Below are 26,995 nucleotides of genomic sequence, written 5' to 3' on the forward strand. Positions count from 1 at the left end.
TTTCCGCCAGGCTGAGGTCCCCGCCGGTGAGGGCGGAAGTGGTAAGACTGACGTGTCCTGGGCCGCGCCGCCGATCGCCGGGAGGACCCCCGCCTTGCCCAGGACAGGCGGGGCGGGGCGAGCCGAGCCTCACGGGGTCCCCGGAGCTGGGGCGGGCCTCCAGATGGAGAAGGCGCAGCGGGGAGTTCTTGAATAAGCCAGAGCCGTGTCCAGCGCGGTGTAGCCGCAGCCGCCGCTGTCAGGCGCAGCAGCGGGCAACCCCGTGGAGGTCGGTTGGCAGGTCCTCTCCAAAGCGCCGCTACCGCGCCGCTCTGGTAGAGACCCCGGCAGGAGCCCAAGGGCAGCTACGGGGCCGCGGAGGCCGCTGGCGCCGCCTCGGCCAGCCCTTCCCGCGCGGTGAGGACCTCGGGGCTATGGCGGGAAGGGACCCGAGGTGCGAGACCGCGCGGCGTTGTCATGGGAACGGTCCAGGGCGCGAAATAGAGGCTCCGGGCTGGACGGGCTGCGGGAGGGATGGACCCCAGGTTGGGAGGATGAGAGAGCAGAAGTGGAGAGGAGTCTTTGGGATAGAGAGAAGTGGGGTAGGGTGGGGGCGGGGAGGGGGTCAATGGGAGCAAGTGGAACCAGGGGACCTCAGTTCGAGGCACCTGACCTGGGGTTTCTGTAACCTCCCTGGTTTCTGTAACCTCAGGATTCCCCCAAACAGGTTCCACTGCCTTAAGGATGACAGTCGTAGGGAACCCTCGAAGTTGGAGCTGCCAGTGGTTGCCAATCCTGATACTGTTGCTGGGCACAGGCCATGGGCCAGGGGTGGAAGGCGTGACACACTACAAGGCCGGCGACCCTGTTATTCTATATGTCAACAAAGTGGGACCCTACCATAACCCTCAGGAAACTTACCACTACTATCAGCTTCCAGTTTGCTGCCCTGAGAAGATACGTCACAAAAGCCTTAGCCTGGGTGAAGTGCTGGATGGGGACCGAATGGCTGAGTCTTTGTATGAGATCCGCTTTCGGGAAAACGTGGAGAAGAGAATTCTGTGCCACATGCAGCTCAGTTCTGCACAGGTCAGCTTCTCCACATTGGCTATCACGTAGTCCTCCTTCCCAGAGACTAACAGTGCCTTACATATATGGTTCAGGGTACCTTTATGGAAATTGTCTGATTTGATTCTAACTACAGTACAACCCAGTGTGGCAGGCAGGGTAGGTGATGCTATTCTAATTCAGTTGACTAAGTTACGAACTTGCTTAGAAGTTACTTTTTTCAAGATTACATTGACAGTGAATTGCAGAACTGATATCAGAGCCCACGGTTTCTTACTGCAAGCTTCTCTGTTAGTCATGAGGTCCCAACTATCAGTCCTACATATTTGTTTCCTTCCATGCCTACCTCTTGGCTGTTTCTTGTTTTTTTTTTTTTTTTTTTTTGAGACGGAGTCTCGCTCTGTTGCCCGGGCTGGAGTGCAGTGGCCGGTTCTCAGCTCACTGCAAGCTCCGCCTCCCGGGTTTATGCCATTCTCCTGCCTCAGCCTCCGAGTAGCTGGGACTACAGGCGCCCACCACCTCGCCCGGCTAGTTTTTTGTGTTTTTTAGTAGAGACGGGGTTTCACCGTGTTAGCCAGGATGGTCTCGATCTCCTGACCTCGTGATCCGCCCGTCTCAGCCTCCCAAAGTGCTGGGATTACAGGCTTGAGCCACCGCGCCCGGCTCTTGGCTGTTTCTTAACTGTTTTCCTGTAGTCTCTACCTAACCTTCCCTGTCATGCTTTTTCTTTAGTGAATCCTGGTACTTCTCCTTAGTCCACTCCAGACTTCCTTACACTTTACCACTCTCCTTTTTCTAGGCTTTAACCCTGTCAAGTCATACTTGCTCTTTTTTTTGGAGAATCTCAACATACTGGAGTCTAATCCAGTGATTGTCAACGGGGAACAGTTTTGTCCCCCAAGGGACATTTAGCAATGTCTGGAGACATTTTTTATTGTTACAGCTGGGGGTACTACCAGCATGTAATGGGAAGGAGGCCAGGAAAGCTACATCCTACAGTGCATGGGACAACCCCACTATGACAAAGAATTATCCACCCCAGGCCGGGTGTGGTGGATCACGCTTGTAATCCCAGCACGTTTTTTTTTTTTGGAGACAGATCTTGCTCTGTCACCCAGGCTAGAGTGCAGTGGTGGAATCTCGGCTTACTGCAAGCTCCACCTTCTGGGTTCGTGCCATTCTCCTGCCTCAGCCTCCCGAGTAGCTGGGACTACAGGCGCCTGCCACCATGCCCGGCTAATTTTTTGTATTTTTAGTAGAAACGGGGTTTCACCATGTCAGCCAGGATGGTCTCCATCTCCTGACCTTGTGATCCGCCCGCCTTGGCCTCCCAAAGTGCTGGGATTACAGGCATGAGCCACCGCACCTGGCCAATCCCAGCACTTTGGGAGGCTGAGGCGGGCGGATCATGAGGTCAGGAGTTTGAGACCAGCCTGGCCAACATAGTGAAACCCTGTCTCTATTAAAAATACAAAAATGAGCTGGGTGTGGTGGTGGGTACCTGTAATCCCAGCTACTCGGGAGGCTGGGGCAGGAGAATTGCTTGAACCCAGGAGGCGGAGACTGCAGTAAACCAAGACTACACCACTATACTCCAGCCTGGGTGACAGAGCAAGACTCCATCTCGAAAAAAAAAAAAAATCCACCCCAAAATATCAGTAATGCTGAAGGTGAGAAACTTTGCTCTAACTCTGTGCCTGGGGAGGTCTTGTGTGACCAACTCCTGACTTGCTCTTTATAGGTGGAGCAGCTGCGCCAGGCCATCGAAGAACTGTACTACTTTGAATTTGTGGTAGATGACTTGCCAATCCGAGGCTTTGTGGGCTATATGGAGGAGAGCGGCTTCTTGCCACACAGCCACAAGATAGGACTCTGGACCCATTTGGACTTCCACCTAGAATTCCATGGAGACCGAATTATATTTGCCAATGTTTCAGTGCGGGACGTCAAGCCCCACAGCTTGGATGGGTTACGACCTGATGAGTTCCTAGGCCTTACCCACACTTATAGCGTGCGCTGGTCTGAGACTTCAGTAGAGCGTCGGAGTGACAGGCGCCGTGGTGATGATGGTGGTTTCTTTCCTCGAACACTGGAAATCCATTGGTTGTCCATCATCAACTCCATGGTGCTTGTGTTTTTACTGGTGGGTTTTGTGGCTGTCATTCTAATGCGTGTGCTTCGGAATGACCTGGCTCGGTACAACCTAGATGAGGAGACCACCTCTGCAGGTTCTGGTGATGACTTTGACCAAGGTGACAATGGCTGGAAAATTATCCATACAGATGTCTTCCGCTTCCCCCCATACCGTGGTCTGCTCTGTGCTGTGCTTGGCGTGGGCGCCCAGTTCCTGGCCCTTGGCACTGGTGAGGTGATAAAAATGAATTGGGGATTTATCTCATGGGGTAGAACTAGGTATGGAGTTTGTTCAGAAAAGGTCTGTGGATCTTCTATCCAGAGGGGCAGACCTAAGGGATAAGGTGGCTCTAGCAAGGATGTGCGTATTCTATTGTAGATTTTCTGGATAGCAAAACTGGGGGAGATTGTTTTGCTGGAGGCCCTGGGTCTGGGAGAAGGGGGGGCTGATTCCTCTGAAATTGCTAGAAGAGACACAGGTGAGGCCTAACATGGGCTTTCCACTACCGTCCTGCAGGCATTATTGTCATGGCACTGCTGGGCATGTTCAATGTGCACCGTCATGGGGCCATTAACTCGGCAGCCATCTTGTTGTATGCCCTGACCTGCTGCATCTCTGGCTACGTGTCCAGCCACTTCTACCGGCAGATTGGAGGCGAGCGTTGGGTGTGGAACATCATTCTCACCACCAGTCTCTTCTCTGGTGAGGACTTTCCTTTCCCTGGTGGGCCTTTCTGGACTTAGGAATTAAGAATACATTGTGGCTGGGCACAGTAGCTCACACCTGTAATCCTAGCACTTTGGGAGACCGAGGCCGGAGGACCACTTGAGTCCAAAAGTTTGAGACAGGCCTAGGCAACATAGTGAGACCCTGTCTCTATAACAAAAAATTAGGGCCGGGCGGCGCGGTGGCTCAAGCCTGTAATCCCAGCACTTTGGGAGGCCGAGACGGGCGGATCACGAGGTCAGGAGATCGAGACCATCTTGGCTAACACGGTGAAACCCCGTCTCTACTAAAAATACAAAAAACTAGCCGGGCGAGGTGGCGGGCGCCTGTAGTCCCAGCTACTCCGGAGGCTGAGGCAGGAGAATGGTGTAAACCCTGGAGGCGGAGCTTGCAGTGAGCTGAGATCTGGCCACTGCACTCCAGCCTGGGAGACAGAGCCAGACTCCGTCTCAAAAAAAAAAAAAAAAAAAAAATTAGCCGGGCATGGTGGTTTACATCTGTAATTCCAGCTACTTGGGAGGCTGAGGCAGGAGGATTGCTTGAGTCTAGGGAGCCTGGGAGGTTGAGGCTACAGTGAGCCATGATTGCACCACTGCACTCTAGCTGGGGTGACAGAGTGAGACTGTCTCAAAAAAAAAAGAACACATCATTGAACTTGGGATAGAGTCAGGATGAGGCTTGAAGGGAAGGAATATTGTAAAAGAAACAAGAAAACCAAAAAAGACAAGAATGCACTTCTTTTGAATAGTTTAACATTATAAAGCCCTCGCAGGGCGCGGTGGCTCACGCCTGTAATCCCAGCACTATGGAAGGCTGAGCGTGGGCAGATCACGAGGTCAGGAGATCAAGACCATCCTGGTTAACAAGGTGAAACCCTGTCTCTACTAAAAATACAAAAATAAAAATTAGCTGGGCGTGGTGGCAGGCGCCTGTAGTCCCAGCTACTTGGGAGGCTGAGGCAGGAGAATGGCGTGAACCTGGGAGGCAGAGCTTGCAGTGAGCCGAGATCGCGCCACTGCACTCCAGCCTGGGCGACAGAGCGAGACTCCGTCTCAAAAAAATAAAAATAAATAAAAAAACAAACAAAAATTTATTTTTGTTTGTTTATTTATAAATAATATGTCCTAGGCAGTGTGGTAAGCACTCAGCAATAACTGTGTGAAGTAGGTAATATTTCTATTCCACAGATGAGGAAACTGAACTAAAGGCTGCTTAAGTAACTTGTCTGAGATTACACTCCTAAAAAGTAGTGAACCAAGTTTCAGCAGTCTGACTTGTATTCTCACCCGTTATACTAAAGTAACACACTTTAATTTTTATTTTGAAGGTGGGCCCACTCTAGGCTTTCAAACCAGATTGCCCTTTCAAAGGCAGTAGTAGTCCCTGTTCTGATCCCTTCTTGTTCTCAATCCTATGTGTCTGATTTATATCCCATCACATTTATATTTGAACCAAGGCTTTCTGAAAACAGGGCCTTAATCCAAAGGAATGTCTCATGCTAGGAATTACCAACTCCAAGGCAAGACAGGCCCCTGGAGGCAGGTGGATTTGTGTTACTCTCAGATTATGTAGTAGCTACCTGGATCCTTAATGACACCAGGGTGGAGGGGGCGGTGGTAAGATTAAGAGCAAAGAGGCCGGGCGCGGTGGCTCAGGTCTGTGATCCCACCACTTTGGGAGGCTGAGGTGGGCGGATCAAGAGGTCAGGAGATCGAGACCATCCTGGCTAACACGGTGAAACCCCGTCTCTACTAAAAATACAAAAAAATTAGCCGGGTGTGGTGGCACATGCCTGTAATCCCAGCTACTCAGGAGGCTGAGGCAGGAGAATGGCGTGAACCCGGAGGCAGAGCTTGCAGTGAGCAGAGATCGCGCCACTGCACTCCAGCCTAGGCAACAGAGTGAGACTCCATCTCAAAAAAAAAAAAAAAAAAAAAAAAGAGCAAAGAGTAATGGGATCTGAAAGGGTGGAGGTGAAGGCAGTTGACTCTGTAGGGACATCCAGGAGCATGAGTCTGCTGTTAAGAGTGGCAGTCTGCTTCACCCCCCCCCTCCCCTTTTGGTCCTGGATATAAGTGGGTGCCCTTAGAGATGTAGCTCCTAGTGTTGACCCTGCCTCTGGGGGCCATCCCTGCAGTGCCTTTCTTCCTGACGTGGAGTGTGGTGAACTCAGTGCACTGGGCCAATGGTTCGACACAGGCTCTGCCAGCCACAACCATCCTGCTGCTTCTGACGGTTTGGCTGCTGGTGGGCTTTCCCCTCACTGTCATTGGAGGAATCTTCGGGAAGAACAACGCCAGCCCCTTTGATGCACCCTGTCGCACCAAGAACATCGCCCGGGAGATTCCACCCCAGCCCTGGTACAAGTCTACTGTCATCCACATGACTGTTGGAGGCTTCCTGCCTTTCAGGTATCCTCCCTTTATTCCATGGCTATCACTGTCAGGTTCCTGACCTCAACTTTTCCTGTCCCTACTCATCCAGTACCCTAACCCAACCTGCTGATCCCTGGTTCAGTGGTACCATTCAGAGATCATTAAATGGTTCCTCCTATCCCCAAGCAGGACTGAGCTTGAATCAGTTCAGATATAAGAGTGTCTCACTTATAAAGCCCTCCAGAGACATCTCCCCCTTCACCTTCCTGGTTTCTGACTTTAGTGTCTGTGGACATCATGTGGGGTTTAAAGCCCATTTGATGATCCATTTACTTTGTTGAATATCTCTTTGTGCCAGGCAAAGAATGAAGTGGAAAGTAAAACGGACAAGATCCCTGCCCTTAATCTATTAGGGAAGATATTCTTGAAGTGAGAACAGCTAATCATAGGCAAAAAATCCCCATGAAGCCAGGAGATCTAGGGCAGAGAGTGGAGTGAACTCACTTTTCACAATGACCCAGCAACATGGGAGAGGGTGGTGGCTGGATTTCAGCCCAGCCACTGTGCACAGCCCTTTAATGCTGTGTATCATCTCTTTTCTTCACAGTGCCATCTCTGTGGAGCTGTACTACATCTTTGCCACAGTATGGGGTCGGGAGCAGTACACTTTGTACGGCATCCTCTTCTTTGTCTTCGCCATCCTGCTGAGTGTGGGGGCTTGCATCTCCATTGCACTCACCTACTTCCAGTTGTCTGGGGAGGATTACCGCTGGTGGTGGCGATCTGTGCTGAGTGTTGGCTCCACTGGCCTCTTCATCTTCCTCTACTCAGTTTTCTATTATGCCCGGCGCTCCAACATGTCTGGGGCAGTACAGACAGTAGAGTTCTTTGGCTACTCCTTACTCACTGGTTATGTCTTCTTCCTCATGCTGGGCACCATCTCCTTTTTTTCTTCCCTAAAGTTCATCCGGTATATCTATGTTAACCTCAAGATGGACTGAGTTCTGTATGGCAGAAGTATTGCTGTTCTCTCCCTTTCTTCATGCCTCGTTGAGCTCTCCTACCAGCTTCTCTTCTGATTGACTGAATTATGTGATGGCATTGTTGCCTTCCCCTTTGCCCTTTGGGCCTTCCTTCCCCAGAGAGGGCCTGGAAATTATAAATCTCTATTACATAAGGAGTATATATTTGAAATTTTTAAGTTGCCTTTAGTTTTGGTCCTGATTTTTCTTTTTACAATTATCAAAATAAAATTTGTTAAGAAAAAGGCTCATGTAGTTGGAGGTTTTGGTCTGGATATAGGAACTCCAGCCTGCGGTTAAGGGCACGGTCCTTTAGAAAGCCGAGCTGGCCACTGAATGCCCGAAGCTTGAGTTCTTCAACCCAACTTGGGAACTCCCGGCGTGGGGAACCCACATTGCCAGAGCTGGGTTTCCGCGACTCAGCCGGTGCTCAGCATAACGGAAGTGGAGGAGTCGGACCTCTTTGTGGGAAGTGAATTGAATCACCTTGGCAACCCTCGGGGAGTGGCAACGCCCTTTCCGCCGGAAGTGGGTGTCAGAGCCTCCACGTGCTGTCCCTCCCTCTCCCCTTTTCGGCCCATTAGCGGCGGCTCAGCTGCTGCCATGGAGCCCGCCGGCCTGGAGCAGCTCCTACGGGAGCTGCTGCTGCCGGACACCGAACGCATCCGTCGGGTACGGGAGTAGGCGTAACCCGGCCAGGGCGAGCGGGAGGTTGCGGGAAAGACCCGACTCTCACCCCTAGCTTCCCCCCAGGCCACGGAACAGCTCCAGATCGCTCTTCGGGCCCCCGCCGCTTTGCCGGCTCTCTGCGACCTGCTTGCCTCGGCGGCCGACCCCCAGGTGAGAACCCTGACTCTCCCCTCCGAGCTTCCCACTGTACGCCACTGGTCAAGCCCCAATATCCGCCCCCTGCGGTCCGCTCAGCACCCTCCTGCCCGGACCCCCACGTGCTTGTTTCCTCGTCGTAGATCCGCCAGTTTGCGGCCCTGCTGACCCGCAGACGACTGAACACCCGCTGGCGACGGCTGGCGGCGGAGCAACGGGAGAGGTGGGTTGGGTCTGGGTTGGGGCGGGGCCAGGCGGAGACTTTTCCTGGGCAGTCTGGGTACCAAACACCTGCCCTCTGTGTTCCAGCCTCAAGTCCCTGATCCTGACGGCCCTGCAGAGAGAAACAGAGTAAGTACCTACCCCCTTTTCTCGGGATCCTGACGACCTTGTCGGGGTTTCTGCCTTCCCTTTCAGTTCCAGGCTGGGACTTGTGGGTCAGGGACTTCAGTTCTAGACCCAAGGTGGAGTGAGAATTTTAAGGCTATTTTGAAGACTGAAGTTCTTGAGGAAGGGTGACTATGATCTGCCAAACTCAGGTCAGAAGAATAAGACGGAAATTCAGGCTAGTAAGACTGAACTTATCAGATTACATGCCCGCAGTGCTGCCGGGCTCCCTCTGAGCTGCTGTTTCATGTGTCCCAACTTGGTAAAGACCCTGTGCCCACACCTCCTGAAAGTTTCTCTCTTGGCTGCCCCATTGTGCCTGGCCACTATGTGCAGAGGAAGGTATTGGAAAGCGATAGAGGAGATCTCTCCTGTTTGCAGGCACTGTGTGAGCCTCAGCCTGGCCCAGCTTTCAGCCACCATTTTTCGAAAGGAAGGCCTGGAGGCCTGGCCACAGCTTTTGCAGCTTCTTCAGCACAGTACCCACAGCCCCCACAGCCCAGAGAGAGAGGTACCATCACATGGTTGGCATGAGGGAGGGACTAAGAGGCGGGATAGACCATGTAAGCTTGCTTTCCAATCCTCTATTCTTGGACAGATGGGGCTTTTGCTGCTAAGTGTGGTGGTGACCTCCCAGCCCGAGGCCTTCCAACCCCACCACCGGGAGCTTCTTCGGCTTCTGAATGAGACTCTTGGTGAGGTGGGCTCTCCTGGGCTGCTCTTCTACTCCCTGCGCACTCTGACCGCCATGGCCCCCTACCTCAGCACTGAAGACGTGGTGAGATGTGGGCCCTCGTATCTTTGACTCCCTTTCCTCAGGCTTTCATGTCCTCACCTGTAAAAGTTACAAAGCTGCTTTGGATTCTTTACCTGCCTGTGGCCCTTCCTGACAATTGAGAGGGGATGCTGTAGGTGGGCCTGGCTATTATGCCTGGGCTCCTCCTCGCAATTCAGGCTATGAGGAAGCTGTCAGCTGCTGGGGTGTGAGATTAGGCTGCATCATGCTCTCTGTGATGTGTCCCTCAGCCTCTCGCTCGGATGTTGGTGCCCAAGCTGATCGTGGCTGTGCAGACTCTGATCCCCATAGATGAGGTGAGGACAGGTGGACAGGAGCTCTGTTGGAAGAAGAGTGCAAAAGTGTCCAGCTTGGCCCACTGAAGAAGAGCATGGTAACTTTGTGCCTTGTTTGTCAGGCAAAGGCCTGTGAGGCCCTTGAGGTTTTGGATGAACTGTTGGAGTCAGAGGTGCCCATCATCACCCCCAACCTCTCTGAGGTCCTCACATTCTGCCTGGAGGTGAGCCTGGAGTGGACATGGCCCCTGCTACATGCTCTGCTGGGACTTTCCTTCCCTGTCTCTGATTCTTACTATTCTCTGGACAGGTGGCTAGAAATGTGGCCCTGGGCAATGCGATACGCGTACGTATTCTCTGCTGCCTCACTTTCTTGGTCAAAGTCAAGAGCAAGGTGAGTGAGTGCCCATTGACACACATCACCCCACCCACTCTCCACCCTTAGTCTCACTCCTGGGACTTTCGGTTCATCTCAGGGTATCTAAAGTACTGTGGGAGTTCAATCCTTGGCCTAGCCTTACCCCAGCTCCTGCCTGGGAGATTGGAAATTTTCTGTCGGACCCCTTATGGCCTGGAAGACTGGAATTTTTAATGTGAGCCCATCCTGGGAGCAGATTCTTAGGGACACTGTTCCACCTTCTCTGTCAAGGCCTTACTGAAGAATCGTCTCCTACCACCCTTGCTGCACACCCTTTTCCCCATTATGGCTGCTGAGCCCCTGCCAGGCCAGTTGGATCCTGAGGACCAGGATTCAGAAGAGGAAGAGTTGGAGATTGAGCTGATGGGGGAGACTCCCAAGCATTTTGCTGTACAGGTGAGATGTGGGGCAGGACGGGGGGAAGGTGTTAGGTGGCTATGGGAGGTTGGGGAGGCAGAGATGGAGTCGAGCAAAGTAAGTCTCCCCATCCTATCTTAGGTTGTGGACATGCTGGCGCTACACCTGCCCCCCGACAAGCTCTGTCCCCAGCTGGTAAGTGTGGCTCTGTCCTTCTGGTATCCCTACCTCCAAGTGTGCCTAGTCCCCTGAGGCCAAGGACATTTACTCTGGGAGGTGTGAAGGTCTATTTCCACAGGAATGGGCAGGCTCTTGCTAGGGTTTCAGAAGCATGCCACATGCTTCCCTAGATGCCCATGCTGGAAGAGGCCTTGCGGAGCGAGAGCCCATACCAGCGCAAGGCTGGACTCCTGGTGCTGGCCGTGCTGTCTGACGGAGCTGGTGACCACATCAGGCAGAGGTATCTATTCCCCTATCCCAGGGTGAGGGTTGCCCACGGGGAGGACCATGGCTGTCATGGTTTATGCTTGTTGTTTGTTCAAGCTTATTTATCAACAGCATTTTCCCCCATTCTCAAAAGTGTCCTGGCTTGGAAGATAAATGACATGGCTTCCCAGCTATAGGGACCACCCTCTGGTGACAGGAAAAGCCTTGTTTTTTCCAGGGAAAATGAAGAGAACAGGTCAGCCTAGGGCTGTCAGGTATAGCTCCTCAGCCTGTGTCCTCTTGTCCTGCCCTATCCAGACTGCTGCCCCCACTGCTGCAGATCGTGTGCAAGGGCCTGGAGGACCCCTCGCAAGTTGTACGCAATGCTGCGCTATTTGCCCTGGGCCAGTTCTCAGAAAACCTACAGGTGAACCAGGCTGAATGTGGGAGCCACCACTTGAATGTCCCCTTCCCCTCACCTTTCATCTCTTCAAGCATCCCTGCTGCCGTCACACTCTTGTGTGTGCCCTGCAGGTGAACCTGACTCAAGCCCTGCTTGCTCCCTCCCCCAGCCCCATATCAGCAGCTATTCAAGGGAGGTAATGCCACTGCTCCTCGCCTACCTGAAGTCGGTGCCTCTTGGACACACACACCACCTAGCCAAGGCCTGCTATGCCCTGGAGAATTTCGTGGAGAACCTAGGTAGTGATGGCAGTGGGGAGCTTGGGGGAGGGGGATGAGGCAGCGGCTTTGGCTGAATGTGCAGGATGTGCATCTTCCTGCATTGCTGCCTATGGTGGAGGAAAGTGTGTGATGGCGCCACAAAGGGGTTTCCGCCTGGAGGGAGGTGGGCATGCAGGTAGGAGATCTGGGTTGGTTGACAGAGGAGCATCCTTTCCCACAGGGCCCAAGGTGCAGCCCTACCTTCCGGAGCTTATGGAATGCATGCTGCAGCCTCTGAGGAACCCCAGCAGTCCCCGGGCCAAGGAGCTGGCTGTGAGCGCCCTGGGAGCCATTGGTGAGGAGAGAGGCAGGAGGCAGGGATGTGGGGTTCACCCAAAGGCCCTGTGGCTGGTGGTCCCTGCCCTTTCCAGCTCTGATTCTGTCCTTCCATCCTGCAGCTACAGCTGCCCAGGCCTCACTGCTGCCCTACTTCCCTGCCATCATGGAGCACCTGCGGGAATTTCTGTTAACAGGCCGTGAGGACCTTCAACCTGTGCAGATCCAGAGCCTGGGTGAGTGAGAGGCTCCCAAGTGGGGATCCCAGTGCCAGCAAAGGGCCGATGCTTACCTGGTATTGACAGAGATTGCCCCCATGGGAGCACGGATGTCTTCCTTCTCATCAAAGGGGTTGTTCTTCACCTTGTACCAAGGGGTAGGAGGGGATTTCTGAATCCCTCCCAGCTACCACCTTTGGTCCTATAGCCCACCTCCACCTCCTGGTGCTAATGGAGCCCTTGCTCCCACAGAGACACTGGGAGTGCTGGCACGAGCGGTGGGGGAGCCCATGAGGCCGCTGGCTGAGGAATGCTGCCAGCTGGGTCTGGGCCTCTGCAACCAGGTAGACGACCCTGACTTGCGGCGCTGCACGTGAGTGATCCCTCACCCTGCCTCTGCCCTTGTCCCCACCCCTCCTTTCTGCCCACTGGACCCACTGGAATCCCCACCCCAGACTCTAGTCCTTTGGTTTGGACCATAGCCAGGTGTTCCTGGGCTCCCCCATCCTGTCTGGTGGTAGCAAGCAGGACCATACAGCTTCTTCTGCCTGCTTTGACCAGGTACAGCCTATTTGCCGCCTTATCGGGTCTGATGGGCGAGGGCTTGGCACCCCACTTGGAACAGATCACCATGCTCATGCTGCTGTCACTGCGTTCTACCGAGGGCATTGTGGTGAGCAGAGGGTGGGCTGGGCCAGGCCAGCCCTGCAATGGGATTTATCTCCTGGGCCCAGCTGAGCCAAAGTCCTTGCCATGCCTCCACTCCAGCCTCAGTGTGACGGGAGCAGCTCCTTCCTTCTGTTTGACGATGAGAGTGATGGGGAAGAAGAGGAGGAGCTCATGGATGAGGATGTGGAAGAAGAGGATGACTCAGAGATCTCAGGGTGCGGAGGAGTGCTCTTCTGATCAGGAATCTAGACTTTGGTTTTAGACCAGGGGACTAGTGCTGGATCTGCTCCTCTTGGTGCCTGATCACCACTGCCTCCCCATCTTACTCTAGGTACAGCGTGGAGAACGCCTTCTTTGATGAGAAGGAAGACACCTGTGCTGCCCTAGGGGAGATCTCTGTGAACACCAGGTGAGCATTCGCCCTTCCCTGGCACTGAAAATCCTGCCTGGGGGCCCCTTACCCATGGCTGTGTCTCTCTCTGTAGTGTGGCCTTCCTTCCATACATGGAAAGTGTCTTTGAAGAAGTATTTAAACTGCTGGAGGTGAGTGGGCCAGTGGGTGGAGTGGGTGGGGTTCTCAGGCTGGGGGCCCTGTGTTCACAGTGCACACAGCAGACACATCCTGCCCCTCCTCATCTTACAGTGCCCTCACCTGAATGTGCGGAAGGCAGCCCATGAGGCTCTGGGTCAGTTTTGCTGTGCACTGCACAAGGCCTGTCAAAGCTGCCCCTCGGAACCCAACACTGCTGGTGAGAAGGAGAGGCTGGGCCAGGCTGGGGGTTCTTGGGGCGGGGCAGGACCTGACCAGTGCTTCAGCCAATAATGTCCCCAGCTTTGCAGGCTGCCCTGGCCCGAGTGGTGCCATCCTACGTGCAGGCAGTGAACAGGGAGCGGGAGCGCCAGGTGGTGATGGCCGTGCTGGAGGCCCTGACAGGGGTGCTCCGCAGCTGTGGGACCCTCACTCTGAAGCCCCCTGGGCGCCTGGCTGAGCTCTGTAGCATGCTCAAGGCTGTGCTGCAGAGGAAGGTGAGCAGGGCAGGTGGGCTTCGGGAAGGAGAGGTGCCGGGCCCAGGCTGGGGACTGGCTACAAGTCCACTCCCATACCCCGATGAAAAGAGAAGGGGCATGAAAGCTCTGGTTAAGTTGAACTACTTCTTCTTGTAGACAGCCTGTCAGAATGCTGATGAGGAGGAGGAAGAGGAAGATGATGATCAGGTGAGTGCCAGGGATGAAAACTGGGACCAGGTGGTCCAGGCAGTCTCCACAGGGACAGGGATGGACAGTGTATTTGTTCTTGGCCTGGGGCAGCCAGGGCCACTAAAAGAGATTGGTAATGGTCAGAGAGACACAATCCTGATCCCATTAAGCCAGTGGGAGTTCAGGGAAGGAGAGCAGTGTGGACTGGGGTGTGCTTAGAGCGATAGGCAGGAGCAGAAGAGCTAGGGGAAGAAGCTGGGCAATGAAAACACCCAGTCTGAGAGGGACCAGCCCTATCAACCAAGGGCAGCCCCAGGGACCCCTGCAGCTGGTGGCAGAGCATGGTAGGGATGTGTGCAGTCACTGAGCTGGCCCTGGTGCTCCAGCCCCTGACCTGGCTCCACAGGCTGAATACGATGCCATGTTGCTGGAGCACGCTGGAGAGGCCATCCCTGCCCTGGCAGCCGCGGCTGGGGGAGACTCCTTTGCCCCATTCTTTGCTGGTTTCCTGCCATTATTGGTGTGCAAGACAGTGAGTGTCCATCTTCTGGCTTTAAGCCCTAGTCCCCTCGTGCACCCAGTGCCCACCTCAGCCTTTATCCTTGGCCCAGGCTGATCTGTACTCCTTCCTGTTCTCCCCCATCAGAAGCAGGGCTGCACAGTGGCAGAGAAGTCCTTTGCAGTGGGGACCTTGGCAGAGACTATTCAGGGCCTGGGTGCCGCCTCAGCCCAATTTGTGTCTCGGCTGCTCCCTGTGCTGTTGAGCACCGCCCGAGAGGCAGACCCTGAGGTGCGAAGCAATGCCATCTTTGGGATGGGCGTGCTGGCAGAGCACGGGGGCCACCCTGCCCAGGAGTATCCTTGGCTCACAGGAGGGGAGGGACTGGGGGTTGGGGGAGTGTCCCCAGGGCTTGCAGGTGGGCAAGGTCTACCTGAGTGTGTGGCCATTCCTTGACTGTGAATCAGACACTTCCCCAAGTTGCTGGGGCTCCTTTTCCCCCTCCTGGCGCGGGAGAGACACGATCGTGTCCGTGACAACATCTGTGGGGCACTTGCCCGCCTGTTGATGGCCAGTCCCACCAGGAAACCAGAGCCCCAGGTGAGGGAGGGAGACATCAGGCAGAGCCTGGAAGCTGAGGAGGGAGGGTGGTGGAGGGCAGGGCACGTTGGCCTGAGATATTTGTGTGCCCAGGTGCTGGCTGCCCTACTGCATGCCCTGCCACTGAAGAAGGACTTGGAGGAGTGGGTCACCATTGGGCGCCTCTTCAGCTTCCTGTACCAGAGCAGCCCTGACCAGGTAACCTTGTGGCTGGCAGCCCTCAGAGGGGAGCGTGCCGCTCCACTCAGTGATAGGCACTGTCTGCTGATGAGGCTCAGGAGCTCCAGGCTGTCGGTTGCACCTGATGCAAGGTGACAGTTTCAGCTGTTCTTTTGATACTCCCTGCACCATTTCTTATTTGTCTGCAAGGATTGGCAGCCAGTCCTGTGATGGGACAGGAGGGACTTCCTCCCTCCACGTAGCATTTTTCCTGAGGAAACTCCATTTCTACCCTTTGGTCTGAGCCAGAAGTTGCAGTTTTCCCAAGCTGGTTTCCTAAACCAGGGCCCTTTCAAACTGTGCTCTGTGGAGCCCTGGGTACCTCTGGGCCACCACACCATACATTTCAATTAGATCAGCTCTGCTCTCTGAAGAGATTTTGGCTGTACCAAGTAGCTAGGTTTGGAGTCATGTCAGAGTGTTTGTGTCATCCTTGTTTTATACCTTTAGAGATTGTTGTGTAGGTGGAGCTCCTGGGTGTCTGGGTTTCTTTAGGTCTTGAGGCTATGACTTGAATCATCTTGTTCCACATCCCCCATTCCCTCCAAAAAAAGTCATTACCACCAAGTTTCATTGGTCCTGCTCATGTTCATAGTTGTCTTGGATGCCTGTGAATCAGTACCAGGTGCAACCACCCCAATAAGAGACTCTGCCACTCCTTGGTCCTGACCACCCGCCTAGACCTGGGGTCCGGGGCTGCTCCCCTGAGTCAGCCACTCTTTCCTCACAGGTTATAGATGTGGCTCCAGAGCTCTTGCGTATCTGCAGCCTCATTATGGCTGACAACAATATCCCACCAGGTAAGGATAGGAGTCACGGGCAGGGGCTTGGGGGAGGCTGGGAGTGGCAGAGCTCAGAGGACCTGGGGCAGCGAGGCTTTAGGAGCCCCAACCTTTCTCCCTCCCTCTGCACCCAGACACCAAGGCCGCACTGTTGCTGCTCCTGACATTCCTGGCCGAACAGCACGCTGACAGCTTCCAGGCAGCTCTGGGCTCACTGCCTGTTGACAAGGCTCAGGAGCTCCAGGCTGTGCTGGGCCTCTCCTAGACTGCAGGCTGCAGCCAGTCCAGAGAGAACAGGAGCCTGCCCAGGCCTTAAGACCACCTCTCAGCCCAGTTCAGTTCTGCCTTACCAAAGATTCTGGGACTCATACCCATTTGGCGCCAGCCCCACTTGCTGCCTTACAGGGCTGTCCCTGAGGCTGGATCTGTTACAAATGAGTCATGACATCATACTGTAATAAAAGCAGCTTGTTTTCTGCTTGAACAGTAGCTCTGAGAGCAAGAAGGCTGGAAATGCACATTCAGAAATGAAGTAAGCAGGACCCAGTGAGCCACGACGTGGTTTACTAGAAGTGGCCGGTTTCCTGGCAGCTTTGTAAATGGACTCTAACCTCGGTGGAATCTGGGCCCAGGCTGGATCAGGAGGCGACCATATGGCTTTTCTTGTTCCACGCGAAGAATCTGTTGCGCTGAGAGCACTGGTCAAGAGGGGAGGAGAGGGTAGGTTGGGGGAGTCCCTGTATGGGCCTCTGGTCTGTGTGTCCCTGCGCCACATACACACACACACATGCATACACTCACCCAGGAGCATGTAGAAGACCCGAGCGGCCATCCTGCGGGGGCTGAGAGGTGACACCAGGCTGCTGAAGTCGGGCTCCCTGTTGGCCTGAAGCTCCACTGCCACTGCCCTATAGGGATCAAGAACCATTAGCAGAGGCTTCAGCCCGGGTCCACCCCATCAAGGTGCCACCTCCCTGGTACCTGTGCACAGCTTCCAGGGAGAGCAGCTCGAGCTCTGGGGGCAGCACCAAAGGCATCTCCATGGGCACCTCGGGGAGTTCAGGCACCACGGGCAATGCAGGAGGTTCTGGCTGTTCCACCTCAGCCCAGGCCCTAGGAGAACATGGGAGTAAGAGCAGGGAAGGTGGCAGCTGTGACAGTGACAAGGGGCATATCCATCCCAGCAGCCAATTCTATCACCTGGCCAAAGGCTGTGGGCCCTGGCTCCCATGGAGCCTGGCCGCTTACCACCGTTCTTCTGGTGGGATGAGGCTGATGCGGGGCTTCTCCTCTTCAGCTGCCTCAAGGGAGAGCTCTGTTCGGGGAGGAAAGGCGCTGGGGGGTGTCTGCTTGGGTGGTAATTAGGGCCTTGTGGCCACCTGGTATAAGTAGATGGCAGAGCTATGCAGTGACTTGTTAAAAGCACACGGGAGAGCAGAGGAGGAGCAGTCTGTGCTTCCTTATGTCACACACACACGCCTTCACTCATGAATTAGCTTGAGCAGTTGGGATACTAGTTTCCTGGGACAGTGGTACGGGTGGTGGTCCCACCGCCCCTCTTCTCTAGGTGTTTACCTGAAGATATCATAAGGGGACCACTGGGCTCCTGGGCCTCCCTCGGGACCTGGGGACAGGAGAAGCAGAACTAAGACCCCAAGCATCTGGGACTTGGGCCTCAGAAGGCACAAGGCCAGTGAGCGGGGGGGGCAGCCAGTTGGTCAGGCAGACCCTGGCACTGGGGCGATGCAGGCAACAGGTGGTGCAGTTACCTCGATCTCACTCGGAACTTCAGCCTTTCTCCTTTCCTCCTCAGCAGCTGCCTCCCTCTCAGCAGCCTCCTCTTCGGCCTCCTCGGGCAGCTCTCGCCTGAGTGCTCTTGGGGGTGGCTGGGCACAGCGGGTCCAGAGACCCAGTAGTTCAAGGGGTAACCAGCCAGCTGTGGACAAGAAGGCAGTAGGCACAGGGTTTGAGGCGTGAGGAGCACCAGGAATGAGGAATTGGTTTTAAGGATCCTTTGTGCCCATCCCCTGCCATTCTTACAGAGAGTTGGGGTTCTGAATAACTCTGCAGGGCCTGTGATGGTCCTCTCAGGAGGCTGCACCTTGGGCTGTGTGGTGGGGAAAGGTCAGAAGCCTCATTATGAAGCAGCCACTCCTCAGGTCCCCTTTGCCTCTTTGCAATGCATTGTTCTGGGGCTTCTGGACTTCCCCAGCTTTTGGGCTCGTGACCCTGCCTGCCCTGCCATTGCTAAAAGAAGGACTTTTTAAACTGGTGCCCATGGGTATGACAGTTGGGGTCACTAAAGGACCATGAAGAGTTGTACATGTGCAAACCCACATCGCCTGCATTTTCTGGAGAATGGAGGGGATTTTTCATCAAGTTCCCAATCCTACCCCCAACCTCCTGAGGAATTTAGAAGGCTCAGCCTGCATGTGCCCCTGGTATCCCTGCCAAGATTCTTCCCTCTCCCGGCAAAGCCTGGGCTGTACTCACACATTCCCAGCAGTGGGCTCTGGTTTGCAGTTGTTCCTGGAATTTCTTCCGGGAGATCTGAGTCTCCTTGTCCCAGAACAGTAACTGGCGACGACGGCGGCGAGGAGGTGGGAAGACTGGGGGCCTCCTCCGCTGAGTGGGGAGGGCAGGTAGGGGCAAGGCTGCCCATTACTCCTTTTCCTGTCATTCTAGTGGACTGCTAACAGGGCCCCACACCCCGCCCCTAGAGGAACCTGGGGAAGGGCTTGTGTGGGGTCTTCATACACTTGAGCAGCTCATACCTTGCATAAGGGTACCCATCTGGGAAGTGCAGGCCAGACACAATGGGGCATAGAAAGGGACATCTTTTATCATCTGCACTAAGGACCCCTGTAAGCTGGCAGTGGCCCTGGGCTTGGGGAGGCAGCTCTGGTGGGGGAGGGCAAAGAGGAGGAGGAGGAGGATTGGAAGGGATGCTACTCACCTCTGGGCTGGGTGGGGCTGGCAGACGCAGTTCCTCTGGGGGGGTCACCTCTGCAACAACACCCAAGGTTGTGGCTCTGTCCCATAAGCCCCTTACCCCTTGCAGATGCCAGGGCAAGAAACTGCAGGGTCCTCCCTTTAGCGAGTTGGGATATAGAGCCCTTGTCTGCAGCAGTATAGAAGTAGTCCCAGAAAAGCCTCCTGGGGCGTGGTGGGCACTCACCCATGAGTAGGGCCCCAGGCTCCCAGCCTATTGGCCTCAGCTCCTCAGGGCCCAGGACCTGGACTGGAAGTGCCTCTGCTATTCCTTCCACCCTGAAGGGAAATGGGCAAGAGAAATGAGGAGACCCTTCCCAGCACCAACATCCTACCTGGTCTAGGAATTCCTGCCCTTACTCTGCAGGAGCTGGAGGTGAGAGCCGGGGGACTACAATTTCACCCTCTGGGACCCGGAGCTCCTCCCTTGGCTCTGTGGAGAGAGAATCAGAGTTCAGAGGATGGAAAAGGAGAAATGGGAACATTGTCCAGTCCCAGACTACCCATGCCAGGGGTCTGACCATCCAGCTCCAGGTAGGCCCTATGCTGCCAGAGACACCTACTTTCTAACAAGATAGCTTCATCTTCCTCTGCGATCAGCAGGTCCAGGTCTCGGCGGCTGACCTCTGGGAGCTCCTCTTCACCCTGTCCAGAGAGAAGAGCAAGGGGAGGGGATTCAATAACATTTCTGAAAAAGGCAAGTGGATCCAGGAGAGTGGATCCCAGAGGCATGCCACAGGGCCAGGTTCAAGGAAGCCACTGGGTGCTCAGGTGTCAGGGACAGAGAATAGGGAAATGGAGACAGAAAAGGCAGGACTCTGGGGACAGAGAGAAGTAGATGCAAGGGGGCTGGACCTCAGGCCCTGTGTGCAGGGAACAACTCACCTCAATCCGCAGCATCCGTATGGGCTCTGCCTCACGGAGTGTGATGGCCTCAGGGGGCAGCACAGTGACCAGAATCCTGTCTGGAGGAACAGGGGAGTCACCAGCCTCTCTGCTTCTTTCCAAATGCCCACAGCCATGCAGTCAGGCAAAAGCATGGACTCTGAAGTCAAGGTAACCTGGATTCTAATCAGACCCAGGCTAATCTCTGGCATCCTGACCCTGGCTACACTGCTTAACCACTGTGAGCCTCGCTTTTCTCATCAGTAAAGTGGGGAGGCTGGGCAAAATGGCTCATACCTGTAATCCCAACACTTTGGATTGCTTGAGCCCAGGAGTTTGAGGCCAGCCCGGGCAACATAGCGAGACTCTGTCTCTACAAAAAATTTAAAAACTAGCCAGGTGTGGTGGCTCATCCCTGTGGTCCCAGCAACTCTGGAGGCTGAGGTGGAAGGACTGCTTGAGCCCTGGAGGAGGAGGTCAAGGCTGCAGTGACCTATGATCATACCATTGCACTGCAGCCTGGGAAAAAAAGAAAAAAAAAAAGCCAAGTGTGGTGGCTTACTCCTGTAATCCCACCACTTTGGGAGGCTGAGGTGGGTATATCACCTGAGGTCAGAAGTTCGAGACCAGCCTGGCCAACATGGCGAAAACCCATCTCTACTAAAAATACAAAAATTAGTTGGGCGTGGTGGTGCATGCCTATAATTCTAGCTGCTTGGGAGGAGAATTGCTTGAATCCGGGAGGCAAAGATTACAGTGAGCCTAAAGTACACCACTGTACTTCAGCCTGGGCTACAGAGTAATACTCTCTCAAAAAAAAAAAAAAAAAAAAAAAAGAGGATAAGAAATCTGACCTCAGAGGACTCTTGTGAGGTACTGATTAGGTTACACACATAAACTGCCCCTTGTGGGGCACGGTGGCTCACGCCTGTAATCCCAGCACTTTGGAAGGCCAAGGCGGGCGGATCACCTGAGGTCAGGAGTTTGAGACCAGCCTGGCCAATGTGATGAAACCCTATCTCTACTAAAAATATAAAACTTCGCCAGGCATGGTATTGCGCATCTGTAATCCCAGCTACTAGGGAGGCTGAGGTGGGAGAATTGCTTGCAGTGAGCCGAGATCGCACCACTGCACTCCAGCCTGGGCGACAAAGTGAGACTCTGTCTCAAAAAAAAAAAAAAAAAAAAAAGGGCCCCTCACAGGGCCAGGCTCTTAGGCTCAAAAATGGTAATTTCTACAGCTCTTGGGCCTGCTTATGCCTCTCACCAGAAAGAAAGTTCTCTCTGCTGACCTGGCTTCCTGGGCTCTGTAGGGACTTCAGGAGGGATCTCTTCAACTCTCTCTGGAATTGCAGCCTCTAAGAGGTGTCGAATCTTTGGGGAGGGATTGGAAACAACAGATAGGGTTCATCTTCAGCCCCCTTCTTTCCCACTTTCACAACCTTCTTCAACAATGCACAGTAATCTCCTTTTATGCCTAATTCTTGTTGCACTGATATCAGCTTGCAGTAAACTCACCCGCCATCTGGCCTCCTTTCCTCAGTTCCTGTTCTCACCTCCCTTCCCAACCCAAACCCCAGTTATCTAGCCCTCATCAATTTGTGCAAGAAGGCCAGGCACGGTGGCTCACGTCTGTAATCCCAGCACTTTGGGAGGCCAAGGTGGGTGGATCAGTTGAGGTCAGGAGTTCGAGACTAGCCTGGCCAACATCATGAAACCCCCCCGTTTCTACTAAAAATACAAAAATTAGCCGGGTGTGGTGGTGGTGCCTGTAATTCCAGCTACTTGAAAGGTGGAGACAGGAGAATTGCTTGAACTCAGGAAGTGGAGGTTGCAGTGAGCTGAGATTGCTCCACTGCACTCCAACCTGGGAGACAGAGCAAAACTCTGTCTTAAAAAAAAAAAAAAAAAATTGTGCAAGAAGCAGTGCATTGTCAACTGTTGCAGTTGACAGAGGTGAACAGAAAAGATTCTTGATCTTAAGGAATTCTAGTGGGGAGACAAGGTTGTATGTAACCCCACAAGAGTCAAGGCAAAGGGTAAAACAAGGCCCTAGCAAAGTGCTGAGTTCCCAAACCGCATTTGGTTCCAGCTAAGACTGGGATAAATATTTCATAGAGAAGGGCAGCATTGGCCGGGCGCGGTGGCTCACGCCTATAATCCCAGCACTTTGGGAGGCCGAGACGGGCAGATCACGAGGTCAGGAGATCGAGACCATCCTGGCTAACACGGTGAAACCCCGTCTCTACTAAAAAATACAGAAAAGTAGCCGGGTGAGGTGGTGGGCGCCTGTAGTCCCAGCTACTCGGGAGGCTGAGGCAGGAGAATGGCATAAACCCGGGAGGCGGAGCTTGCAGTGAGCTGAGATCTGGCCACTGCACTCCAGCCTGGGCGACAGAGCGAAACTCCGTCTCAAAAAAAAAAAAAAAAAAAAAGAGAGAAGGGCAGCATTTAAGCCAGGTCTGTAAGAATATGTAGAACTCGACTTGTAGAGGATGAGGGGTGACCATTATGGGGTAGGGAAACAGCACAAGCAAAGACATGAATGTGGTATCATTGAGGCATAAGGGCCAAACTAGTGTTTAGGAGCCACAGATGCCCAGAGGACTGAGAAAGTCTGGAGATGACTAGTTCTAAACCGGGGTATGTGCCGGGCATGGTGGTTCACGCCTGTAATCATAGCACTTTGGGAGGCCGAGGCGGGTGGATCGCCTGAGGTCAGGAGTTCAAGACCAGCCTGACCAACATGGTGAAACCCGGTCTCTACTAAAGATACAAAAATTAGCCAGGTATGGTGGCAGGCACTTATAATCCCAGCTACTTGGGAGGCTGAGGCAGGAGAATTGCTTGACCAGAGGAAGTGGAGGTTGAAGTGAGCCAAGATCACACCACTGCACTCCAGCCTGGGTGATAGAGACTCCATCTTAAAAAATAGTAATAATAGGCCAGGCGCAGTGGCTCACACCTGTAATCCTAGCACTTTGGAAAGCCAAGGTGGGTGGATCACCTGAGGTCAGGAGTTCGAGACCAGCCTGGCCAATATGGCGAAACCCCATGTCTACTAAAACTAAAAAAAAAATCGGCCAGGTGCTGTGGCTCATGTCTGTAATCCCAGCACTTCGGGAGGATGAGGCGGGTGGATCATGAGATCAGGGGTTCGAAACCAGCCTGGCCAGCATGGTGAAACCCTGTCTCTACTAAAATTACAAAATCAGTTGGGCATGGTGGCGAATGCCTGTAGTCCCAGCTACTTGGGAGGCTGAGGCAGGAAAATCACTTGAACCAGGGAGGCAGAGGTTGCAGTAAGCTGAGATCATGCCACTGCACTCCATCCTAGGCCACAGAGCAAGATCCTGTCTCAAAAATAATAATAATAATAGTAATAAAATAAAAAAAAATAAACTGGAGCATGGAGAGCCCCAAATGCTAGTAATCTGTTTGCAGCAGGAGCCACTGTTCAAATGGGGAACTAAGGAAGGAGGTGACATTAAGCTGTTGGAGTATTGGGAATAGATGGAGGAGGACAGGGGTAAGAAAGCCCAGTACAGGCTGGGCGCGGTGGCTCAAGCCTGTAATCCCAGCACTTTGGGAGGCCGAGACGGGCGGATCATGAGGTCAGGAGATCGAGACCATCTTGGCTAACATGGTGAAACCCCGTCTCTACTAAAAAATACAAAAAACTAGCCGGGCGAGGTGGTGGGCGCCTGTAGTCCCAGCTACTCGGGAGGCTGAGGCAGGAGAATGGCGTAAATCCGAGAGGCGGAGCTTGCAGTGAGCTGAGATCCAGCCACTGCACTCCAGCCTGGGCGACAGAGCCAGACTCTGTCTCAAAAAAAAAAAAAAAAAAAAAAAGAAAGCCCAGTACAGAGAGATGAGAGCCTGGATTAGGGCCTCGGCAGTGAAAACAGTGTGGAGACAACTGGGGACAAGAGCTGCCTCCAGTGGGGGAACCATCTGATCAGATTGGCCCGGAGTAGATAAGTACAGGGGGCTTTGCCTGGATGGATCCACCTTGGCAGTCCCCCTGTTACCACCTCCTGTGGGAGAGAGCTGTGGCAAGCTTCCTTCCCCAACCCCAATATCAGAGTGACACAGGGACAGCACTCCCCTTCTGCATTGTCAGTTCACGAGTCTGGGGGAATAAGCCCTACCTGAGGGATATCGAAAGGACTAGGAAGTCTGGGATCCACAGACATCATCCCAAAAAAGGGATCTGGAGCATCTTCTAGGGTCTCCATCATGGCCAGGTGGTTAGGAAGCAGTAGGCTGGGTCTGGGAGAGAATGTAAGCCGTCAGGGACTGAGGCTGAGCTAGGCTGAGGCCAAATTGGCAGGTGTCCCATCAAAGGCCCAGGGAACACTCACAGCTCAGTCTCCATATCTATTCGGATCTGCAGCTGGGCACGGTGGAGGCGCTCCAAGATGTGCTGGATGTCCTCTGTGGGCAGGGAGGGCGAGGTAGACAGCCAGCTTAGCAGACAGCTGCTCAGCCCGCCCCACCTCTGAGGTTCCCAGCCTTACCCACGAGGTACTGGCATTGTTGAGAATAGACGCGGATCACACCGATCTGAAGTTGGGCTGAGAGATAGAGGGAGAAGCGGGGCCGCGGCAGGCCGGGCTGCGGGGGTTGCACTCGTACCAGCACGTAATTGAGTATTTCCTCGCTGGGGAACAATGGGCCCTGATTAGCGCTGCGCCCAGGACTGGGCCCACAGCGTTGCCCACCCCATCCCCTAACTCACCCCCTGCCCCAGGCCCTCCTTCCCTTTTCTGGGCCTTACCAGGTCTTCACCACATTCACCCTCAGGTATTCGCGCTTCACCAACCGGCTGCCGCGCGTCGCCGCCAGCCTGAAGTGGGTGGGGAAGGTGGGAAAATGGGGACGGAGGGGGAGCTGTCAGGCTGGGATCCCGGCCAGCATCCCCCATCGCGCGCCCACGGGCCCCACCCTTACCAGATGGTGGCAAAGCAGCCGGTGTGGCGCTGAAGCACGTTGGGATAGTAGAACATCGTCCCTCTGGCCTTTCACCCTCGATTCCACCAGATCCCCGTTTGGATCTGAGTCGGAATTCTTTAGGGCACAGAATTCCCAACAACTTGGAGAGAAGTCAGGATTTGGACTTCTCTGGTGGCAAGGTGGGTGTACCCAGAAAACCAAGTTAATGAGGCAATGAACAATTGGTGTATACACGATTACCGGGATAACTGAGACGCAGGAGATAGGCGCCCCTCTCTGTGGACCCTCAGTGGATCCGCTCGCCACCTGATGCGTCGAACTTGAGCCTTCTGGCTTGGGTTCCAGGTTGGAGATGCAGAGCTCCAAGGGGACGCCCGGGCCGGAATCCAAAACGGGTCCCGAGGGAGCACGATGTCCTCCACAGCAGGCCTCCGTCCTCGAGCGCTGGGAGCGATGTCAGGCCCCTGGGACTTTCACTGGCTTGGGCCGCGGGCCCGGGCTGCCTACCGCAGGACTAGATGGCACCGCGGGAAGCGCGCGCTCCGGAGCCCAGCACCTCACTCCTCATTAGATGGCGGTTTTTGCCAGGACAGCCAATGGGGAACGGGGGTCGGGTCGGGAGCGCCAAGTAGCCTAGGCTCGAGGCAACAGGGTCTCCCGAGGCAGCCAGCAAACCAATCATAAGGACTCTGCGTGCCGCAGGGGTCCATTGTGAGGTGTTCCGACCAATGGGCTCTGGTTCTTGACTCTAGTAACAGGCGCTCCTTCCTTGACCAATGAGCGCATACCCCCCGCTCTCCTCTAGCCTGGCAACAAGGGCGCCTCAGTTGGTAGGGGAGTTCGGGTCACGTCGGGGGCAACTGTGCTGGGCCTCTTCCGGGTGCCAAGATGTACCTTGCAACGCGCCTGACCTGAGGTTAGACCCCGCCCTTCCCCCAGTCCACAAACTCCGACTTTGTTTCCAACTAGGGCGTGTCGTGTGCTGCAGAGGTAGAAAGATGTGAGATGAGGCCGGGAGCTGTGGCTCACGCCTGTAATCCTAGCACTTTGGGAGGCCCAGGAGGGCGGATCATGAGGTCAGGAGTTCGAGACCAGCCTGATCAACATGGTGAAACCCCATCTCTACTAAAAATACAAAATTAGCTGCTCGTGGTGGCACAAGCCTGTAATCCCAGCTACTCAGGAGGCTGAGGCAGGAGAATGCTTGAACCTGGGAGGCGGAGGTTGTAGTGAGCCGAGATTGTGCCACTGCACTCCAGCCTGGACAAGAGAGCAAGACTCCGTCTCAAAAAAAAAAAAAAAAAAAAAAAAAGATGTGAGATGATAGTCTTGGAGCCCCCACAGGTCAATGAGGAAGAAGTCAATCATTTTTGTTTTGTTTTGCTTTGTTTTGAGATGGAGTCTCTCACTGTTGCCTAGGCTGGAGTGCAGTGGCGCTATCTCTGCAATCCTGGCACACTGCATCCTCCGCCCCCCTATCCCCTCAGGTTCAAGCGATTCTCCTGTCTCAGCCTCCCGAGTAGCTGGGATTACAGGCGCCCTCCACCACACCCAGTTAATTTTTGTATTTTTAGAAGAAACGGGGTTTCACTATGTTGGTCAGGCTGTTTCTTTTCTTTTTGAGATGGAGTTTCACTCTGTCACCCAGGCTGGAGTGCAATGGTGCGGTCTCAGCTCACTGCAACCTCCGCCTCCCCAGTGCAAGGGATTCTCCTGCCTCAGCCTCCCGAGTAGCTGGGATTACAGGCACCCACCACCACACCCAGCCAGATTTTGTATTTTTTAGTAGAGACAGGGGTTTCACCATATTGGTCAGGCTGGTCTCGAACTCCTGACCTCAGGTGATCCGCCCGCCTTGGCCTCCCAAAGTGTTGGGATTGCAGGTGTGAGCCACCGCCCCCAGCTGAAGAAGTCAATCTTACACGAAACTCCAAAAGGACTTACTGGGGTCACTTCCTAAATCTGAACAACTTAGGTTATGGGCACACCACGTGGTCCTTTCCCAGCTGCCAGTGTTCTCCCGGCTGAAATAGACTTTAGCTTTGTTGGATGCAGCACATACTTCCCAGCCTGGAAAAGCCATATTCTTAAACAATTATTTGTGTAAATTTAAGAGGTATGGTTGTAATAACTAATAACCCTTGTCCCTATGCCTCCTACCTTTGCACAGCCATTTCTTTGGCCTAGAATGT

The 26,995-nt window shown here is 54.2% G+C and overlaps 3 protein-coding genes across 13 annotated transcripts; 2 read left to right on the top strand and 1 right to left on the bottom strand.

Moving 5' to 3' along the window:
• TM9SF1 (transmembrane 9 superfamily member 1) lies at positions 1–7,551 on the top strand. Of its 8 annotated transcripts, none has more exons than XM_030930132.1 (6): positions 1–396; positions 913–1,068; positions 2,789–3,410; positions 3,698–3,883; positions 6,045–6,318; positions 6,890–7,551. In XM_030930132.1, exons 2-6 carry the CDS (start codon positions 985–987, stop codon positions 7,281–7,283), a joined length of 1,560 nt encoding a protein of 519 aa, XP_030785992.1. In that variant the 5' UTR covers positions 1–396; positions 913–984; the 3' UTR covers positions 7,284–7,551. The 8 variants fall into 8 exon arrangements, with proteins under 8 accessions (XP_030785992.1, XP_010362063.1, XP_030785991.1 ...); XM_010363761.2 differs by having other exon boundaries at positions 87–396; positions 707–1,068; XM_010363766.2 differs by having other exon boundaries at positions 151–268; positions 707–1,068.
• On the top strand, positions 7,368–16,457 carry IPO4 (importin 4). Of its 4 annotated transcripts, none has more exons than XM_010363770.2 (30): positions 7,368–7,976; positions 8,058–8,144; positions 8,273–8,352; positions 8,439–8,480; positions 8,898–9,027; positions 9,115–9,294; positions 9,543–9,608; positions 9,710–9,811; positions 9,898–9,981; positions 10,237–10,401; positions 10,504–10,557; positions 10,713–10,822; positions 11,107–11,215; positions 11,361–11,490; positions 11,693–11,806; positions 11,910–12,023; positions 12,258–12,378; positions 12,567–12,678; positions 12,774–12,889; positions 13,006–13,083; positions 13,160–13,217; positions 13,318–13,423; positions 13,507–13,700; positions 13,839–13,889; positions 14,278–14,403; positions 14,518–14,726; positions 14,838–14,970; positions 15,064–15,168; positions 15,920–15,989; positions 16,106–16,457. In XM_010363770.2, the coding sequence occupies exons 1-30, from the start codon at positions 7,908–7,910 to the stop codon at positions 16,234–16,236; spliced, it is 3,246 nt and encodes a 1,081-aa protein (XP_010362072.1). In that variant the 5' UTR covers positions 7,368–7,907; the 3' UTR covers positions 16,237–16,457. The 4 variants fall into 4 exon arrangements, 3 of the variants coding, with proteins under 3 accessions (XP_010362072.1, XP_010362073.1, XP_010362074.1); XR_748025.1 differs by having other exon boundaries at positions 7,785–7,976; positions 14,258–14,403; XM_010363771.2 differs by lacking the exon at positions 9,543–9,608 and having other exon boundaries at positions 7,688–7,976.
• On the bottom strand, positions 16,428–25,868 carry REC8 (REC8 meiotic recombination protein). Its single transcript, XM_030930130.1, has 19 exons — positions 24,801–25,868; positions 24,628–24,696; positions 24,368–24,510; positions 24,212–24,284; positions 23,999–24,119; positions 21,140–21,221; positions 19,848–19,927; positions 19,526–19,607; positions 19,323–19,395; positions 19,150–19,241; positions 18,928–18,977; positions 18,465–18,596; positions 18,012–18,078; positions 17,741–17,907; positions 17,547–17,595; positions 17,220–17,286; positions 16,953–17,084; positions 16,773–16,879; positions 16,428–16,669 (listed from the first exon to the last, which is right to left on the bottom strand). The coding sequence occupies exons 1-19, from the start codon at positions 24,854–24,856 to the stop codon at positions 16,578–16,580; spliced, it is 1,734 nt and encodes a 577-aa protein (XP_030785990.1). The 5' UTR covers positions 24,857–25,868; the 3' UTR covers positions 16,428–16,577.
• Between the last annotated feature and the right edge of the window lie 1,127 nt (positions 25,869–26,995).

This window comes from Rhinopithecus roxellana, chromosome 5, assembly GCF_007565055.1.
Source record: "Rhinopithecus roxellana isolate Shanxi Qingling chromosome 5, ASM756505v1, whole genome shotgun sequence".
Lineage (NCBI taxonomy): Eukaryota > Metazoa > Chordata > Mammalia > Primates > Cercopithecidae > Rhinopithecus > Rhinopithecus roxellana.

What these genes read in the sequence shown, in the direction of transcription:
- TM9SF1 (XM_010363761.2), top strand. Translation starts at nt 724, where the DNA reads ATGACAGTCGTAGGGAACCCTCGAAGTTGGAGCTGCCAGTGGTTGCCA. An exon ending in TGCAGCTCAGTTCTGCACAG is followed by an intron (nt 1,069 to 2,788) that starts GTCAGCTTCTCC and finishes TGCTCTTTATAG; the next exon opens with GTGGAGCAGCTGCGCCAGGC. An exon ending in GTTCCTGGCCCTTGGCACTG is followed by an intron (nt 3,411 to 3,697) that starts GTGAGGTGATAA and finishes ACCGTCCTGCAG; the next exon opens with GCATTATTGTCATGGCACTG.
- REC8 (XM_030930130.1), bottom strand. Translation starts at nt 24,856, where the DNA reads ATGTTCTACTATCCCAACGTGCTTCAGCGCCACACCGGCTGCTTTGCC. An exon ending in AAGTTCCGAGTGAGATCGAG is followed by an intron (nt 17,596 to 17,740) that starts GTAACTGCACCA and finishes TCCTGTCCCCAG; the next exon opens with GTCCCGAGGGAGGCCCAGGA. An exon ending in TCCCTGGAAGCTGTGCACAG is followed by an intron (nt 16,880 to 16,952) that starts GTACCAGGGAGG and finishes TGATCCCTATAG; the next exon opens with GGCAGTGGCAGTGGAGCTTC.
- IPO4 (XM_010363770.2), top strand. Translation starts at nt 7,908, where the DNA reads ATGGAGCCCGCCGGCCTGGAGCAGCTCCTACGGGAGCTGCTGCTGCCG. An exon ending in CCAAGCATTTTGCTGTACAG is followed by an intron (nt 10,402 to 10,503) that starts GTGAGATGTGGG and finishes ATCCTATCTTAG; the next exon opens with GTTGTGGACATGCTGGCGCT. An exon ending in ACAAGCTCTGTCCCCAGCTG is followed by an intron (nt 10,558 to 10,712) that starts GTAAGTGTGGCT and finishes ATGCTTCCCTAG; the next exon opens with ATGCCCATGCTGGAAGAGGC.